Below are 17,988 nucleotides of genomic sequence, written 5' to 3'. Positions count from 1 at the left end.
CCATTCCAAACATCGCCAAGGCTGAAAGAAGTGGCGACGAACTTTGTCTGCCGGTTGTACTCCAGTGAGTCAAACGAGGACAATGACGTTGACCTCGTCCGAATGAGGATATTCTCACAGAAGACTTGGGACGTATAGAGAATTCCCCCAATGAGTGATGCTTTCGATCAACATCTCAAAAGGAGTGTCTTCCAAGTGAGCATCTGGACAACAGCCCAAAGGTCCATGATGCCTGTCAACAGCCCCGCTAATCATGGGTGGAAGGAATAGGATGGCAAGCTGTTTCCCATTTGGACCTCGCTGCCCCTCGGCAAGGATGTCTTCCACCTGGATGTGAAGTGCACTTGCACAAGTACCTGCGCTCTGTGCAAGTGCATGAGGGCAAAGTTGAAGTGCACACGTCTGTGCAAATGCAAATGCGAGAAGTAGCTGGACCAGAACAATTTCCAATACTGACATGTATATATGGTCGATTTGTTAGCCACTTTCTTATTAAAACTATTGTTCAAGGAGTTATTCAAGCAATTGTCTAAGCAGTTACTCACCACCATATTGTAGCACAGTTAAAAGATAAATAAAAATGTCACTATATCATTGGGTCCGAGTATAATTCTACAGTTTATTTTTTAAAAACATGTTTCAGCTTACCAGGCCTATGACCCTTGGTCTTTTTTTGTGGATATGCGCCGATACTGGCAAAATTAATGCTTCTATGGGCAATATGCTTGAAATACAAGTTGCCGCTCCTGATCCTGAATCCATACATACCTCATATGTTCAGATCGGATCATACAATCAAAAGTTGTAACAGATTCCATATTGCGCATAGGCTGGTGGGGGGGGGGGGGGGGTGGGAGGGGGATCTGGAACCCCCCACGTCCACAGAAGCCCCAATTTTTTATCTGAATGCTTCACACTCAAACCAAAATTGTTCGATAGACCCTTACCTTCAAATTGGTACTGAAAACGAAACTTTTGCATCAATTTGAAATGACTGAGTGTCCGGGCACCCCACTAGTACCAGTTCACTGGTAATTCCCTGTGTGTCGCAAGAGGCGACTAACAGGGTTGGTGGGCAGGAAGGGCATCCGGCCATAAAACATCGCTTCAGAAAAGGGACCATGGTGCCCGGAAAAAGGCCAACCCTTGCTCTGCGGGTGAAAAATGGCCTCTAAAGGTGGTTCTTATAAACCTTTTAAATGTGTTTCTCTTTGTTGGAATAAAGATTGCATGAATATCAGCTTTGGTACGTTCTCTACTGCTCGTGATTTTGCACTGAATTTGTTCCACAGATACCATCCCCCAACAACCATGCAGCCATTGATATTCCTGGTACGCGTACGGTTACGATGCTTGGACACGTGATCTCAAGTGGTGGTTCTGGGCCCGTGCCTCCCAATCTTCGTCTTGAAAGTTCCTCCTTTAAAGAGATAAAGAGTCGTCTCTTTTGTGGTGAGTTTTACGGAGGTCTTCAGATCAGCAGTTGTGAAGGCGATGGTGATCGCTGCGTGATCATGAATGGCCTGATGTTCCAGGAAAGCAACGGTAAAGTCTCGGTGGTACGCGATGTCAGAGAGTCTCCTACGATGATAGTTATCGCTGAGCACCTGACAGACATCCAGTTTGCCCTGATTGCAGCAGAGGCCCGTCTCAACTTTCTCCTGGCAAACCCCAATCGTCAGGGTCAAAGTCTACATCTCGTGAAGCGGTTCTTGCTATGGCTTGCCGGGGTTGCAGGCAGTCACGACCAGTACCAGGACAGCCAGCTGGTTGCTTTGGAGGCTAGGGCAATGTACCTTGCGAGTGTGGCTGCCAACAACAAAGGGGTTGGGCTGCCTGTTCCTCATCTGCGGTATGGCGCTTACAAAGACATAGTGAACAATGTCCAGGATGTCATTCGTACAGCTTCTAATGAGCTGAGAGATTACCAGGAAAGAATTAGGGTGAGGAAGAATGAGGAGCGTGAGGTGGACAGAGATAAGGCCCTCAATGAAAACATCATCAGATCTGGGAAACTTCTTCAAGACTACATTGGCAAACAGGCCAGTTACCAGCAGAGCCTGGCAGACAAGTTTTCCAACATCAGCAACGAAAAAGAGAAAGAGTTGGACTCGGCCATGAAGGAAGTGGACAATCTGAATGACTGCCTAGCCGAGCAGCGCACTGTTGTTAAAGAAGCCGTCATCAACTACCAAGAAGCCGCCAGTGACTGGCAGAATCAGGAGATGATCAGAGCTACCCTTGACATAGCCTCCAACCTATTTTCTTTTGGATTCACATTGAATGTGCCAGGATTATTATTTGCTGCCTTCACAAGTCTTGGTGAAACAGTGAAGATGATACAAAAAGTAGTCGAGGTGTTTGATGCCGTCACCAAGACATACAGATCTGTCGAGGCCCTTCCCTCAAACCCAGAGAAGGTTGTTAGTGCCTTGAAAGACATAGGTCCAAATGGCCTGGCTATGCCTTCCTCACTCGAATGGGATGAAATGAAGGTCAGTTTTGATGCCACTCTCTCAACTGGACCAGCCATTGGTGAAAAGAACTCACTATCTGCTGCCTTTGCAGTCCTTGTCCTTCGTGGTAAAATGCTGCTGCAAGCTCAGCAAAACGTTCAGGAAATTGCGGCAGATCTATCGACAGCTCAGCAGCGACTCACACTCCAGAAAGACCAAAAGAAGCGACTTGATGACCTGAAGGCTAACCTGAATGCTAAACCGGAAGAGCTTGATGTGAGTAAAATTGACCTGATTGGGCTGTCCAGTCAGCTTATTTTCTTTGAGCGTCAGATGCTGATGACTTTGGCGTCGACCCTTGTAATACAGGACAGGGCCTTGCAGTACGAGTATCTTCGACCACCAACTCCGATCGGTTCCTTCACGATGCTTGATCTGCAGCATACCATATTCAATCAGTCACAAAGTGTCAACAAAGGACTGAAAGCTCAGCCCCTCCCTACAGATCAGGTTGACCCAATCTCATACCAAATCCATGGTGTCAATCCGGAAAGCATCATCAATGGCAAGCACTTCACATTTAACATCCCTTTCAACGCGCGTGAGTTTGCATCATACAACTACGTCCGTGTGAAGAGTGTAACAGTAGAAATTGGTGGCATTACCTCCACCAAAAGTGGCAAGTACTACACGGAACTTGTCTTTAATGGGAATCCATTCTACGATCGTGGGTTCAACAGGGAGATTCTAACATATCGGTCAATGTCTCGTATTTTCCCAGAAAAGCACGATGTTCGCTCCAGTAGCCATATGATGTCTGATGAGCGGAATGCTGAGGAGAGCCCACATGCGTTCATAGCCACAACTGGTCAAAACACTTTCGATGGGAAAATTTCTAGCATCACCCCTTTCTCGGCGTGGGATGTGTCTCTGCCCAAAACATTGAGCAATGAAGATATCCAGTTTGACAATTCCTCCTGTGGTGTCACTGTCCGTCTTATCTTTCGCATCTATGCACAGTTGAAGGAGACTTTGATCTCTGGATTGCAAAGCCACCAAATGTCTCGGCATAGTCTCCCATTTGGAGTATGTGGCCGAGTTGCAGCCTCTTCTGCAATCATGAAATGCAATGATGATGATGCAATTACCCTTCATTCAGACATGCCTGTATGCTCTCAGGGGAAAACCTCTGCCTTTCGTATGGAGGACATCTCTGTTGAAAACGTCCTCCGTACGATGTCAGGGAAGTCAGTCTGTGCTGGATGGGACATTGTGTTCTCCATGACGGCTGAGGGAGTCAATGATCAATTGCACCGTCAATACATAGACCGAGTCGGAAATTCACAGTTCATGAGGGAAACAGGAGACATCATCTTTGAAAAGAAGACATCCGAGGGTGTGACCACCAAGACTGTCTTCAACCTCAAGTTCAATGCCCCCAGACTGCAGTTTCTCCTCAACAATTCTAATTCTGCCCAAATAACTTTGCCCATCCAGTCCGGTCACTATGAATACTCCATCTTTGAAAACAATGTGTGGACCACTTATGCCAATGTTGAAGTGAAGGAGACCGATAAGTCATGCATTCAAGGAACCCTTCCCCTTGCTGTTATGCCTGGATCTTCCCAGAAAAAGGTTGTCATCAAGCTGAATGGCGGTGCCTTCGTCACCAAGAATTTTGAAGCTGGTATTAAAAACCCAAACATTGGTCTTGCACTGACCAATTACTTCACTACATTGAAGAATGGTTACGAGGTCTACAATCTGGGCATACTCGATTTCCATGGAATCACGACCCTCAAATCCATGAAGCCAACCGACTTCAAATTCAATGTCTATCACACCGATAGCAATCGCGCGCTGTTGCAACTGTTCATTGCTACCACGGGAAGACTGCAGTCGGATCCAATGCTCAATTTGCAAGAGCCGATCCCATCAGAATATGAGACCTCCCTGATCATCAACTCAAAGATCTTCTTTCAGGATGTGCTTCCTTCCATTCTGCATAATGATTTCACCCTAGAAGGAACAGAGCCGGCTGACAATTACAACAAGGACAAAAGTTGGTCTTCTAAAGTGACTGCTGGTTCCATATCTGCTCCGTATCCTGAAAGCATTGTAAAATCTCATTCATCTTATGATTACTACATCGGCGTCGATAACGATACAGTAGTCGTGGACCTCACTGGCATGGAGTTTGTGGCTGGAGACTACACCTCGCAATGGAACACCAGGATGATTTACGACGTTGGAGTGCGGAGTTATGACTTCAAGTTCGGATGGAGAAGGAAACCAGATGTTTTTCCCAAAGGTACTTTGAGAGATGAACATCAATATTCCCTGAAAGCAAAAATCTGTATGAGCAGCAGCCTCCCATTCCAGTTCATTGCATCAGGAAAGAAGCAAAAAGTCGAAATCGCCGCCACCCCATCCTGCGTGAATCTCGACGGGAACCTGGAGCCCCCGGCCGGGGCATGCCAATCCAATGACCGAGATCTGCAGAAGATGTTCCTGGATAATCTGGAGAACATCCGCCCCACGCTGGTCAATATTTTCAACCAGCCATTTGACAGCGTGTCCTTGTTCGCCCTGAATAACCTGCTGTTCCCAGGCAGTAATGCGATTAACATATCGGAAGTCTTTGTACCTGGGGATATGGTCGTCTTTGGTAACTTCAATTGAGACCAACACCAGTGTTATGCCACGTCAGCTATCTTGGCGACGCTGACCAAGCATGAAATTTCCCCACGCATATGATTGCCACTCTCTTTCCGTCAATGCTTCCGGGGCAATCACTGCCAACCACAGGAGCACCAACGAACTGCTCACGAGAGGGTCTTCCTCCAATGGATTTTAATACAATAATTGCATGGATTTTACATGGATTTTAATATGGATGCTTGCATGAATTTTAATACAGTAATAGCATGGATTTTAATATGGATTTTACATGGATTATTTTATGGATTTTAAAATGGATTTATATGGATTTTAAGATGGATGCTTGAATGGTTTTTAATACAGTAATAGCATGGATTTTAATATGGATTTTACATGGATTATTTTATGGATTTTAAAATGGATTTATATGGATTTTAAGATGGATGCTTGAATGGTTTTTAATACAGTAATAGCATGGATTTTAATATGGATTTTACATGGATTATTTTATGGATTTTAAAATGGATTTATATGGATTTTAAGATGGATGCTTGAATAGTTTTTAATACAGTTATAGCATTGATTTTAATATGGATTTTACATGGATTATTTTATGGATTTTAAAATGGATTTATATGGATTTTAAGATGGATGCTTGCATGGATTTTAATACAACAAGATATCGAGTTTGCATTGATTTTATAATTTTTTTGTGCTCGTATAAAGATTGAGGGAGCTTTGATTTGTGCTTTCCTCGCTCTTCTTGTTCTCCCCATTGCATTTGAGTATCGATATTAAACCTGTTCTCATCCCATCGGTGTGTGTTGTCTGGTGTTTGGTGTTTGGTTCATGATTTGGGATCTTTTTTTTTGCCAGGGCAGTTGGAAATTGGCGCGAAATCCTACTTATGATGTTATAAAACCTCATTGGAGTTTCTGTTTGTGAGAAACCGAAGGAAAGATCTGTTTGATATTCTCGACGGACAAGATACGAACCCGAGGACAATCCTGCTCTGATGTGATTGGAGAGATGGCATCCTCCACTAGTGGATGGCGAATCACTTCTTTAAGCACTGACTTAAATGTAACCTTGTTCTCTTCTGGAAGATAATCTTTTGTTTGTTATTTTCAAGTTAATGAATCGCAAATTACAAAATCCAAGAATAACAAGATCTGATGTCGATGTAATTTATAATTTTGCGTCCTCGTTATCTCCGCCACCGAAGGTGGATGTAGGTTATGTTTTCACGTCTGTCTGTTTGTCTGTTTGTGAACAAGATATCTGAAAAAGTTGTGTACGGATTTAAATGAAACTTGGTGGACAGGTTGGGTGTGTGACGAGGATTTTTTTTTTATGTTGAAGGCTCCAGGTACGGACTATATAGCCCTCGTCGAGGCCAGGCGTTAAATTAAAGAGAAGAAAAGTGTATAATGAAAAGCGCATGATGTTTGTTTATGAGACAGAGAGGTTGAAGCTAGCCCGGTAGCTATAGTTTGAATAAGACAGAAAGTAAGACCAGCAATCCTGACACGGAGAGTGTAAGATGGTTATGGGCACCACGTTAACGCTCCTAAGTCAGAACGGTCATGCTACCCTGGGCGGTTGCTACCTACGACCTACTACCGAAGAAAACTAGAATGATACTCTTCAACGCCACGGCGTCGACTGATATGCCTCCGCCCACATTACTACATCATTTTAATACTTTTATCAAGTTTGATTTAAATCCATTCAGCTGTGCCCAACTTAGCACATTTTTATCTGACATGACCTCTGACCTTTGACCTATTGACCCCAAAATTTCATCCGTTCATGTTTACATCATTGTACATACCTGTACCGAGTTTTAATTTAAATCCCTTCAACTGTTCACAAGTTGTCACATTTTTACCTGACATGACCTCGGACCTTTGGCCTTTGACCTTGGGACCTTGGGACCCCCATGAACCTATTACAGACTTTGACCTTTAATCTTTGAGCTCTTGAACCCAAAATCTAATCAGTTCATCTTTACCTCATTATACATACCTGCACCAAGTTTGACTATGATCCCTTTAGCCGTTCTAAAGTTATCGCGGTAACGAAAACCTATTGTAAAATGTATTACCTCTGTGTTCTGAGCTCGTATCAAGAAAACTACTTCTTCTGTGATAGTTTCTCGAAATATGCCTTCCCCTGCAGAGGCCAACGTTGTCCCAGTGAATGGCAGAGTCTCGGTCGAGTCCAGCTTGTTCTATAACAGAACTCTGCCCCAGTCGATGTCCCTCTCTTGTGCAAGTGGGACTCGAACCTTCAGCCTGCCCCTCGTTTTGTTATCGGCTGCACATACCTTTTATCCACACACAGGCTCTAACTGGAGTACCGAGTCAAAGAGATTCTGCACAAATACTGTGTTACTCTCTCCGTGCATAAATAAATCATTCAACTCTGTTACATTTGAAACCTGACCTGAGACTGAGTTTTCTTCCACAGTAGTTTAGGAGAAGAGAGCAAATACCTATTTCAGGCAGTCGAACCCCCCACACATCCAATTAAACCCAGATTTAAAAAAATATCATGTACAAACATTGATGCATCATGGCTGATGAAAGTTGTGGTCAACTTTCATTGAAATTGATCGTGTGGGTAGTTTCAGAGAAAAGAGCAAATACCTACTTTTGGTGGGAGGGAGCCCTGAGGGCCCAATTTTTTTAATACCGTGAACAAACTTTGGTACAACACGTGTGATGAAGGTTATGGTCAGGTTTCATCGAAATTGCATGTGTAGTTTCTGAGAAGAAAGCAAATACCTATTTGGGTGGTCAAACCTGGACCCACTTTGACCCCCGGAAGACCCCCTTAGACCCAGACTTTTCTAAATGCCATGAACAAACTTGAGTTGCAACATACCAAGTGGAATTTGTGCCAAGTTTGGTCACAATCCAATCATCAGTGTCGGAGATGTGTTGCAAGTGTTTACGGACTGACTGAGGGACGACGCGTCATCCTATAAGCTCCCCGGAACTATGTTCCAGGTGAGCTAAAATGACACAGATAGACAAAGAACCGACTGACCGTAATAAACCATGTCCTGTCGGACATCCACTTCCTTATTAGTCCCCTACCGGTGTACACCGGAGGGGACTATAGGTTTGCACGCCGTCCGTCAGTCCGTCACGCAAAGAACAGTTTTCCGGACTTTTTTTCTAAACTCTTAATGCTAATGATTTCAAACTTGGTACATGGTTTCCTCATGATAAGTTACAGGTCATGTTCGAACTTCACGACGTTTCGATCATTTTTGACAAAGTTATGGCACATTAACTTTTGGGAATTCTGATAATTCTGATGATCCTTAACTCAGTGCCATTTTAAGTTTTAATTTCCTTTAAAAACAAATTTTCTCTGCAATAATAGGACCGATTGAGATCAAATTTTCACCATATGAGGGACTCGGTCTGAAGAATATTTTAATGGTAATTATGACGTCAGGTCACTTGGTTCGGCCGCCATATTGTTTTTCGTGAAAACACGAAAACCCCTTTTTCTCTGCAACGGCTGAAGAGATCGAGGCCAATCTTTGCAGGCGGAATCGCATACCCATGACGAACAAAAAAGTCAGCGAGCATGACGTCATGCATCACATGGTTTCAGAGTTATGACGTTTTAAAGCATTAACCTTTAAAACCGAGCTCCTCCCTCATTTTTGATCCAATCGAGGGGAAACTTCACAGATCTGTTCAGCATGTCAATCGACTAAAATGTCCTTTTGGAATTTGCGATAGGGCACGTGGTTTGGCAGATATCGTTAATTAAACGAAAATATTTTTAAAAGTATGGATATCTCTTGTTTATTCTAGAGTTCTACTCAAGCTGCACCACGTGCCCTCAGCCTCGTCTCGCGAACGTCAACAGCGCGACACAGCGTGCGCTTTCGGGAGGGGCGGAGCCAAGCCAAGCAACATATATATACACATCGATCATTGATCGTGAACCGGAAAATATAATAAATTACTGATATTTAGCGACTCGAAAGGTTCTTTATCAACAACTTATTTTGTCGTGCTTCTGCTGACCTGTCTGCAAGGTGTATACATCGAAGTCCCGAGTGCGAATCACAGGTGAGCCCGTCCTGATGTAATTAGCGATTGGGAACGATTCAGAATCTGTGGGTGAATAACCCTTGGTAATTTCCCCAACAGTTTTCCGGATGACAGACTGCCGGTAGGGGACATGTATTGCAGCGCAATACTCAGAATGCTTGTTCAATCGTGCTTTCTGTGACATCACTAACGGCATAAGCAGTTTCATATATGCAATAAATGCTCTTTCAATGAGGTAATGAATAACTATGTAATGATGATATAACAATTTGCCATTTTTCTTTGAAGAACTGGACTACAGGGGGAGGCGGGTGTGATGTATTGTTGATGACTTTGGGTGGTAAGAGGCCTTGAAGACAGATGTCAATCTAAGGGCTGCCATGTTGGTGTTTGTCATGTATGCAGTGCAAATATTCACCATTGTATCCCTACACCGGGACCGGGTGGGATCCCTACGCCAGACCTCGGATGGCGCTGCTGTGAATCGGGCCGTGATCGGCAGAGTGAATAAACGCGTACGACAATTGATCGCAGTTTGTCGAGATACTTTACATGGCGACGAGGATAAACATCTAGACCATGACTTCTTTCGGCCATATCGATGAATTCGACCCTCATGAGGGGGATTTTGACACGTATTCTGAGCGGTTGTCTTTCTACTTCGAGGCGAACGGCATCGCGACCGAAGGCCGGATGAAGGCCGTCTTCCTGTCCGTTTGCGGAGGTGAGACGTTCACACTTGTTAAAAACCTGATTCGGCCTCGGACAATCCAGGAGCTCACGTATGCAGAGCTCAAGGCCGCTTTGAAGGAACATTGCAACCCATCTCCTTCAGTCATCCTGTGTCGGTTTAATTTTTACATGTGCAGACAGCAGCAAGGTCAGTCGATCGCAGACTTCATTGCACACCTCAAAAAACTGTCACATCTGTGTGAGTTTGGGGACACGATCGATGACATGCTTCGTGATTTGCTGGTGGTTGTCATGTCCGATGACCGCACTCGTAGACGCCTGCTTGCTGAGAGAAGACTGACGTTCCAAAATGCCAGAGACACCGCAATTTCCATGGAAAGTGCTGAACGCAACGCTACAAGCATCGGTGCCACTCGCTCGTCTGGTACTAGCCCTGCTGTGAATCGGTTGGATCATGTTCAGCCATAACGTTGGAACAAGGCTCCTCGTCAGAAGCCAGTGCAGTCTCAAACCCACGACGATCTCCGGCAGCCAACGTTTCTCCTACCGCAGCATACACACTCAAAAATGTGCTGGATACGTACCCGGATGTCTTCAAGGATGAGCTTGGAACCTTGAAAGGACATACGGCTAAACTCAGGGTTGACCGGGATGCCAATCCTATATTTTGCAGGGCTCGCCCAGTCCCTTTCGCCCTGCGTGAGCGGATTGACAAGGAACTGGATCATCTTGAAAATCTGGGGATCATCGAGCAAATCCAGTATGCCGAATGGGCGGCGCCCATCGTTCCGGTCATAAAATCGGACCAGTCCATCCGCATATGTGGAGATTATAAAATGACCGTGAACAGGTGTTCTTCATTGGATAAATATCCAATCCCGGGGATCGAAGACCTCTATGCTCGTCTCACGGGAGGCAAGACTTTTACGAAACTCGATCTCAAATCCGCCTATCTACAGCTCTGCTTGGACGAGAATTCGAAACAGTATCTTACCATCAACACGCATCGTGGGTTGTACAGGTACCACCGACTTAGTTTTGGAGTGAAATCTGCACCTGGAATTTATCAGCGTGTCATGGACAGTTTGTTTGCCGCCGAACGCAACGTCGTTTGTTACCAGGATGATATTCTGGTTACTGGTCATACGGACGCGGAACATCTACAGAACCTGGAGAGAGTTCTGAAGAAGATTTCGGACTCCGGCCTACGTTTGCGTCGAGACAAGTGCAAGTTTATGGTGCCATCAGTCACGTACCTGGGTCATACGATTGATGCCGAGGGTCTACACCCGACAGATGAGAAAGTCCGAGCTATCAAGGATGCTCCTGCTCCACGAGATGTGACCGAATTGAAGTCATACCTCGGTTTGCTTCAGTTCTATGGTCGTTACATCCCGAATGTGACCGACGTTTTGGGCCCCCTTTATCGGCTTTTGAGGAAAGGAGTCTCCTGGAGCTGGGGGTTTACTGAACAATCAGCATTCCAGACCTCTATGGATCTGCTCAAATCGTCCAATGTTCTCGTTCATTTTGATCCAGAGAAGGATCTTGTGCTGACATGCGATGCCTGTCGGTATGGAGTGGGGAGTGTATTATCACACGTGATGCCTGATGGTACGGAAAGACCGGTTGCATTTGCATCCAGAACGTTGTCCCCGGCAGAGAAAAACTATTCCCAACTTGACAAGGAAGGATTGGGAATCGTTTTCGGCGTCGGCAAATTTCGCCAGTACCTTCTTGGACATCATTTCACGATTCGCACTGATCACAAGCCGCTGATCAGTCTGTTTGGTCCAACTAAGGCGACATCTGACACACTACCGCCCAGGATCATCCGCTGGTCCCTGTTTCTCGCTGCTTATGACTACACCATATGTTATAAGCCCGGTTCGTCTATCACAAATGCAGATGCCATGAGTCGGTTACCCCTTCCAGAATCCGTTGATGATTCGCATACACCAGGATCCATTATCGCACTGATTGATCATCTGGAAGATTGTGCTGTCGATTCCGGCCAGATCCGCACTCATACTCGACGAGACCCCGTTCTGTCCAGAACTGTCCAGGCTGTACAGCTTGGATGGCATTTGCTACCTGAGGGTGACCCAGATTTTGCGGCTTTTAAAGCACGTAAAAACGAACTCAGCGTGGAAAATGGTTGCCTACTCTGGGGATGTCGTGTCGTGATCCCGAAAAATCTGTGTTCCAGGGTCATGGATGAAATCCATGACTGTCACCCTGGGATTGTGAAGATGAAGTCACTCGCCAGAAACTATGTGTGGTGGCCGAATCTTGATGCTGATATCGAACATCATGTTCGACATTGTTACCCCTGCCAGAGCACCCGGAATACACCTGCGAAAGCGCCACTGCATCCCTGGGAATGGCCCAGCGAACCGTGGCATCGCCTACATCTCGATTATGCCGGGCCTATTAACGGCAGCATGATTCTAATAATTACGGACGCGCACACAAAATGGATTGATGCCTATGTGACGCGTGGTACTACGTCAGCCATTGTCATCGAAAGACTCAGACGCTGTTTCGCCACTCATGGTCTGCCCAGGATGATCGTGAGTGATAACGGTTCGTGTTTTTCCAGTACCGAGTTTGCAGAGTTCACACGTCGGAACGGCATCAAACATAAGTTTGTCAGCCCACATCACCAGGCTTCAAATGGCTTGGCCGAACGATCCGTGGGAATCATCAAATCCGGATTGCAGAAACTTCAGGAGGGAACCCTGGAAACAAAGCTGTCTCGTCTCCTGTTCAAATACCGCATCACGCCACAATCAACAACCGGTGCAGCTCCGTCTGAGTTATTGATGAAACGACACTTGAGATCGACACTTGACAATCTCAAACCAGACATATCATCAAATGTTTATCAGAGCCAGCTTAATCAAAAGTTGGTGCACGATAAGACGTCCAACAGTCGATGTATCAACATTGGAGATCCAGTGTTTGCCCGAAATTTTGGTGCAGGTGCGACGTGGCTACCGGGGGACATCATCGAGAAGCCAGGTCCACTGTCCTGTGTGATTCGCCTGCAGGACGGCCGCGAAATTCGTCGACATCAGGACCACATAACCCACGGTCACTGTGAGTCGATGGAGCCTGTAGCATCGTCACAGTCAGGACAACAGTTCGACCCGCCACTGCCGGAGATCGTCGTGGCCGCTACAGCCGGCTCGGATGCCCCGAAAACCTCTGCAAACGCTACACCCTTCGTGGAGACCAAAGGAATCACCTCGGACTCTGTATCCACTGGTACACCGCCACCCAAAGGGATCACCTCGGACTCTGTATCCACTGGTACACCGCGACGCTCAATGCGTGAGAGAAAAGCACCCGACCGGTTGAATCTTTGAAGATGTTTTTTTTTCACGTTGACACATATTTTCACATGTTTTGGAAATGTTGCTTTTGAAATGTCAATTCTGGAAATGTAGCACTTATTGCTCGTGGTAATTCGTTGATGATGATTTTTCATTATTTTCATTCACGTTGATTATTCATTATTTTCACGTATTTTCATTATTCTCATAACCGTTTGCACACATATTTTCACATGTTTTGGAAATGTTGCTTTTGAAATGTCAATTCTGGAAATCTAGCACGTATTGCTCGTGGTAATTTTGGACTTAAAGGGGAGGATGTCATGTATGCAGTGCAAATATTCACCGTTGTATCCCTACACCGGGACCGGGTGGGATCCCTACGCCAGAGCTCGGATGGCGCTGCTGTGAATCGGGCCGTGATCGGCAGAGTGAATAAACGCGTACGACAATTGATCGCAGTGTGTCGAGATACCTTACAGTGTTCACTGCTATGCATAGCCAAAAACGCCTCAGAGCTGTCATATTCACAATCGCTATGCACTCCGGATATGATTCCCTCATTGTAAAACTACAAAAGCGACAGTTAAAATGATTTTGAGGCGGCCGATGTTACGGGCCTTGTGAAGATCAGTCTCAGCGATCACAACAGCGGTCTGTTAACTTATGCACCTCCAAAATTGCGTTGTGGCATTCTCTGAAGCAGAGATTAAACCCATGTCGTTTGAAATCTATCCGAGGTCATTAATTAATTTTACGATCTGTATATATACTCATCAGAAAGAAGGTAATTGGTTTTGGGTCGCTTATTGTCACACATATCCTTTTCACATATCTCGAGGGATTTGTGAGTTGGACAGACCGTGACCTGCTCATGATCATATATCATTATGAAAGTTGTTTGTCCGAGGTCATTATTTCCCTTTAACGATGCATGAGGAAGAAGATAATTGGTTTTGGGTCATTCATCGTCACATATCTTTAACACCTATCTCGCGGGATTGTGAGTTTGACAGGTGGCTGTGATGGATGGGGGAGGAGGGGGGTGGGGGGGGGGGTTGAAGGCTTAGGGTAGGGAGAGGATTGATGCCTTAAGTTTGAGAGGAGGTAGTTGATGAACGTTTGTGAGAGGGGTGCAAGGGGAGTTGAGGGCTTGAAGTCACATTTTGCATTCCATGGAATTCCCAGGGATCCCTGAAGGTTAGGAGGAATACAATAGGTAGGTTTTCAGGAATTGAAGGAGTCCTGCACTCCACCGAGTTATTTTTGCTTTGGGTATAACAGAATAATTGTATATTACATTTTCAATGTCATAATAATTACCTCCGCCACCAAAGGTGGATGGAGGTTATGTTTTCACCCCTGTCTGTCTGTTTGTTTGTGAACAAGATATCTCCAAAAGTTGTGGACGGATTCGGACTAAATTTGGCGGAGAGGTGGCGTTTGTGACAAGGACGAAATTTTTAGATTTTGGTGAAGATCCGGATTCGGATCCGGCTACTAGAATTTTTATGTGATTCTTCACCATTGGGAGATAGGGCCAAAAACGATACATAGCAGGATATCTCAAAAAGTTGTGGATGGATTTGGACGAAACTTGGTGGACCGGTTGGGTGTCTGACAAGGAAGAATCGATTCAATTTTGGTGGTTGAAGGGTGGGGAGATCGTGGAGATCGATTTAAGGGTGGCAGAGAGGTAGAGTATGTGACAAGGAGGAAATGATTAGATTTTGGTGAAGATCCCGATTCGGATCCGGCTACTAGAATTTAAAAAGTGATTCTTCACCATTGGGAGATATGGCCAAAAACGACACATAGCAGGAGATCTCAAAAAGTTGTGGACGTCTCATTTTGATTAAATGTGATTGATTTTTTTTGATTCTCAATTTTGATTTTGATTAAATGGATGTCTATCAAAAGTCACATTTTGATTAAATGTGATTGATTTTTTTGATTCCATTTTTGATTAAATGGACGTCTATCAAAAAAGTCTCATTTTGATTAAATGTGATTGATTTTTTTGATTCCAATTTTGATTAAATGGACGTCTATCAAAAAAGTCTCATTTTGATTAAATGTGATTGATTTTTTTTGATTCTCAATTTTGATTTTGATTAAATAGACGTCTATCATAAAAGTCTCATTTTGATTAAATGTGATTGATTTTTTTGATTCTCAATTTTGATTAATTGGACGTCTATCAAAAAAGTCTCATTTTGATTAAATGTGATTGATTTTTTTTGATTCTCAATTTTGATTTTGATTAAATGGACGTCTATCAAAAATGTCTCACTTTGATTAAATGTGATTGATTTTTTTTGATTCTCAATTTTGATTTTGATAAAATGGATGTCTATCATAAAAGTCTCATTTTGATTAAATGTGATTGATTTTTTTGATTCTCAATTTTGATTAATTGGACGTCTATCAAAAAAGTCTCATTTTGATTAAATGTGATTGATTTTTTTGATTCTAGATTTTGATTTTGCTTAAATGGACGTCTATCAAAAAAGTCTCATTTTGATTAAATGTGATTCTCTATTGTGATTTTCTGGTCTACTCTGGGATACAAAACGTAAACTGTTCACCTGGTGGAGGTATGCTCTCTATTGAGTGCCGTTCTAGTTTAGTTTGTTTTGAAGTTCAAATAAACCTTTAATGTCTTCTTTTTGAAGACCCACATTGAAACCTTGTGAGAACAACAGATACTCAAATTGAAAGCTTAACTGTGAAAATTATTAAATTGACATCATCCACAAAGTTAGGAGGAAGGAGCATCTACAGCAAACAAGTTTTCCAACATCCATTTGAACCATCTATTCGGCATATTGGTGAATTTGGTATATATTTATGGTTGTTGTACACCGCTCCTTTCCTATTCCATCTTCAGGTGCTGCATGAGATCATTTCCGGGCACTGAAGGGGGCCCGGCAATGACGTGCGCTGAAAGGGAGTGCTCAGTTTTCACTCCGGTTTCTTTCTTCTTTGTTTGTTGTACACCGCTCCTTTTATTTTTTTGTATGCAAGACCGAGGCTCGTGTAAGAGATAACATTAATCACAAAAAAGACAAACTGACACATAAAACATATGATAAAAGGAGTGGCAGACAAGATGGGGAGAGAGAGGGAAGCACACAAGTACAACATTTGAGAGCAGGGACATCGGGAGATCTGTGGGAGGGAGAGGGCTTGAGGGGAGGCGGCATGGGAAGGGGGGGGGGGGGGGTAGTGGGAAAGGTAAAAAAACACATGGACACTGCTAGGACTTCTTATTGATGATGACGCGTTCCTGTGACATATGTATAATAAAGTAGTTCCATCATGGCTGCTCACTGAACGGGTGTGTCTCGATCATTCCCGGGCTTTAGGCTACTGTTACATGGTGGCAGCAGTGTTACTCGGCAATTGTCAAATCCTTCGTATTGTAGTAAAGTCTGCAATTATTGTTTTGGAGATCTTTCTGGGCCGTGGCGAAGTTTAAGATATTCCAAAGCCACGAGGCTGACCGGAGAAACTGGGGAGTACCCTTATTTATGCGATGGGTCCGGAGGCAGAATATGTCATGAGCACCTTTACCTATACTCCTACTGTTGATGATGACCGTCCTGGTGAAAATGAGAATGACTTACAGATGGTATTGAGGGAATTTGATGCCTATTTCATTCCAAAGCATAATGTGAATCATGAAAGGGCTGTTTTGCAGTCAATGACACAGCAAGCGGACGAGACTGTGGAAAAATTTGTGCGGCGCCTTTACACTAGTGCTGAGTGCTGTGGTTTCCATGATAAAAATGAGGAAATCCGGGATCAACTCGTGTTGGGACTTCCTGACAAGAAACTCACCTTGGAATTACAACTGAAGGCAGATCCCAATCTGGAAATGGCAATTCAGTTGGTAAGAGAACGAATACTCATTGTAGATCAGATGGGTCGTAAAGAGGACCACTTAAAAAAAAAAAAATTAAAGCGCCGTGGAAGAGGTGAGCAGCCAAAAGGAAAAATCACACAAAACGTTTCAACCTCGTCCCATGACCAAGTGTACTCGCTGAGGAGGTTTTGCACAAAAGAACAGTCAGAAGTGTGCAGCTGCCAAGGAAAAGTGTTCCAGGCGCATGAAAATGGGGCACTACAGAAAATGTTGTCACGTAAGGGCAGTTGATGTTGTGATTGGTCATGAGGAAGATACCATGTTTCTGGGAGGTGTGAGTGTGCCGGGTTCCCGAGATCATCCGTGGTGTGTGACGGTTGACTTGAACAACTGTTCGGTGTGTTTTAAAATAGACATTGGGGCAGATGTGAATACTCTCAATAAAAGGATGTTGTAACTTGCTCCAAAACCCAAATTGGAACCTGCGTAATTATCACTTTGAGGTGTCAGTGGGGAAATCCAATGTGATGGTTTGTTCATGACCGATGGTGTGTTCATGGCTGATATTGGGTACAAGCAGCGATCATATCGTGTGAAAATGTACGTGGTCAAGAATTGTACGACTGATTTGCTTAGTGGACCAACAGCAAGTGCCATAGGACTGGTTTTGTGCGCTGGTGAGGGACATGCTAGCATTTTTGCGGACATGGGTTGTCTGTGGTGCAGCCCAGTAAAAATTCTGCTTCAAGACAATGCTGTACCTTACAGTGTTTCTACACCTAGGCGTGTGTCGGCTCCTCTATTGCCCAAGATAGAGGCTGAGCTTAAACAAATGGAAAGCATAGGTGTCATCCATCGAGTGACGGAGCCAACTCCGTGGTGCGCCCCCA

The 17,988-nt window shown here is 44.4% G+C and overlaps 1 protein-coding gene across 1 annotated transcript in view; it reads left to right on the top strand.

Annotated features, from left to right (window-relative positions):
• The window catches only part of LOC137418787 (uncharacterized), a 96,343-nt gene extending 90,412 nt beyond the window's left edge, over positions 1 to 5,931 (top strand). The window contains exon 4 of the mRNA XM_068104909.2: positions 1,293 to 5,931. Within this exon, the coding sequence (XP_067961010.2) occupies positions 1,293 to 5,138 (3,846 nt within the window). The 3' untranslated portion in view covers positions 5,139 to 5,931. The remainder of the gene's footprint in view (positions 1 to 1,292) is intronic.
• The last annotated feature ends 12,057 nt before the right edge of the window (positions 5,932 to 17,988 follow it).

This window comes from Myxine glutinosa, chromosome 10 (assembly GCF_964187855.1).
Source record: "Myxine glutinosa chromosome 10, kmMyxGlut1.1, whole genome shotgun sequence".
Lineage (NCBI taxonomy): Eukaryota > Metazoa > Chordata > Myxini > Myxiniformes > Myxinidae > Myxine > Myxine glutinosa.
Note: the sequence above shows the minus strand (reverse complement) of the source record. Positions and strands in the feature narration are given on the sequence as shown.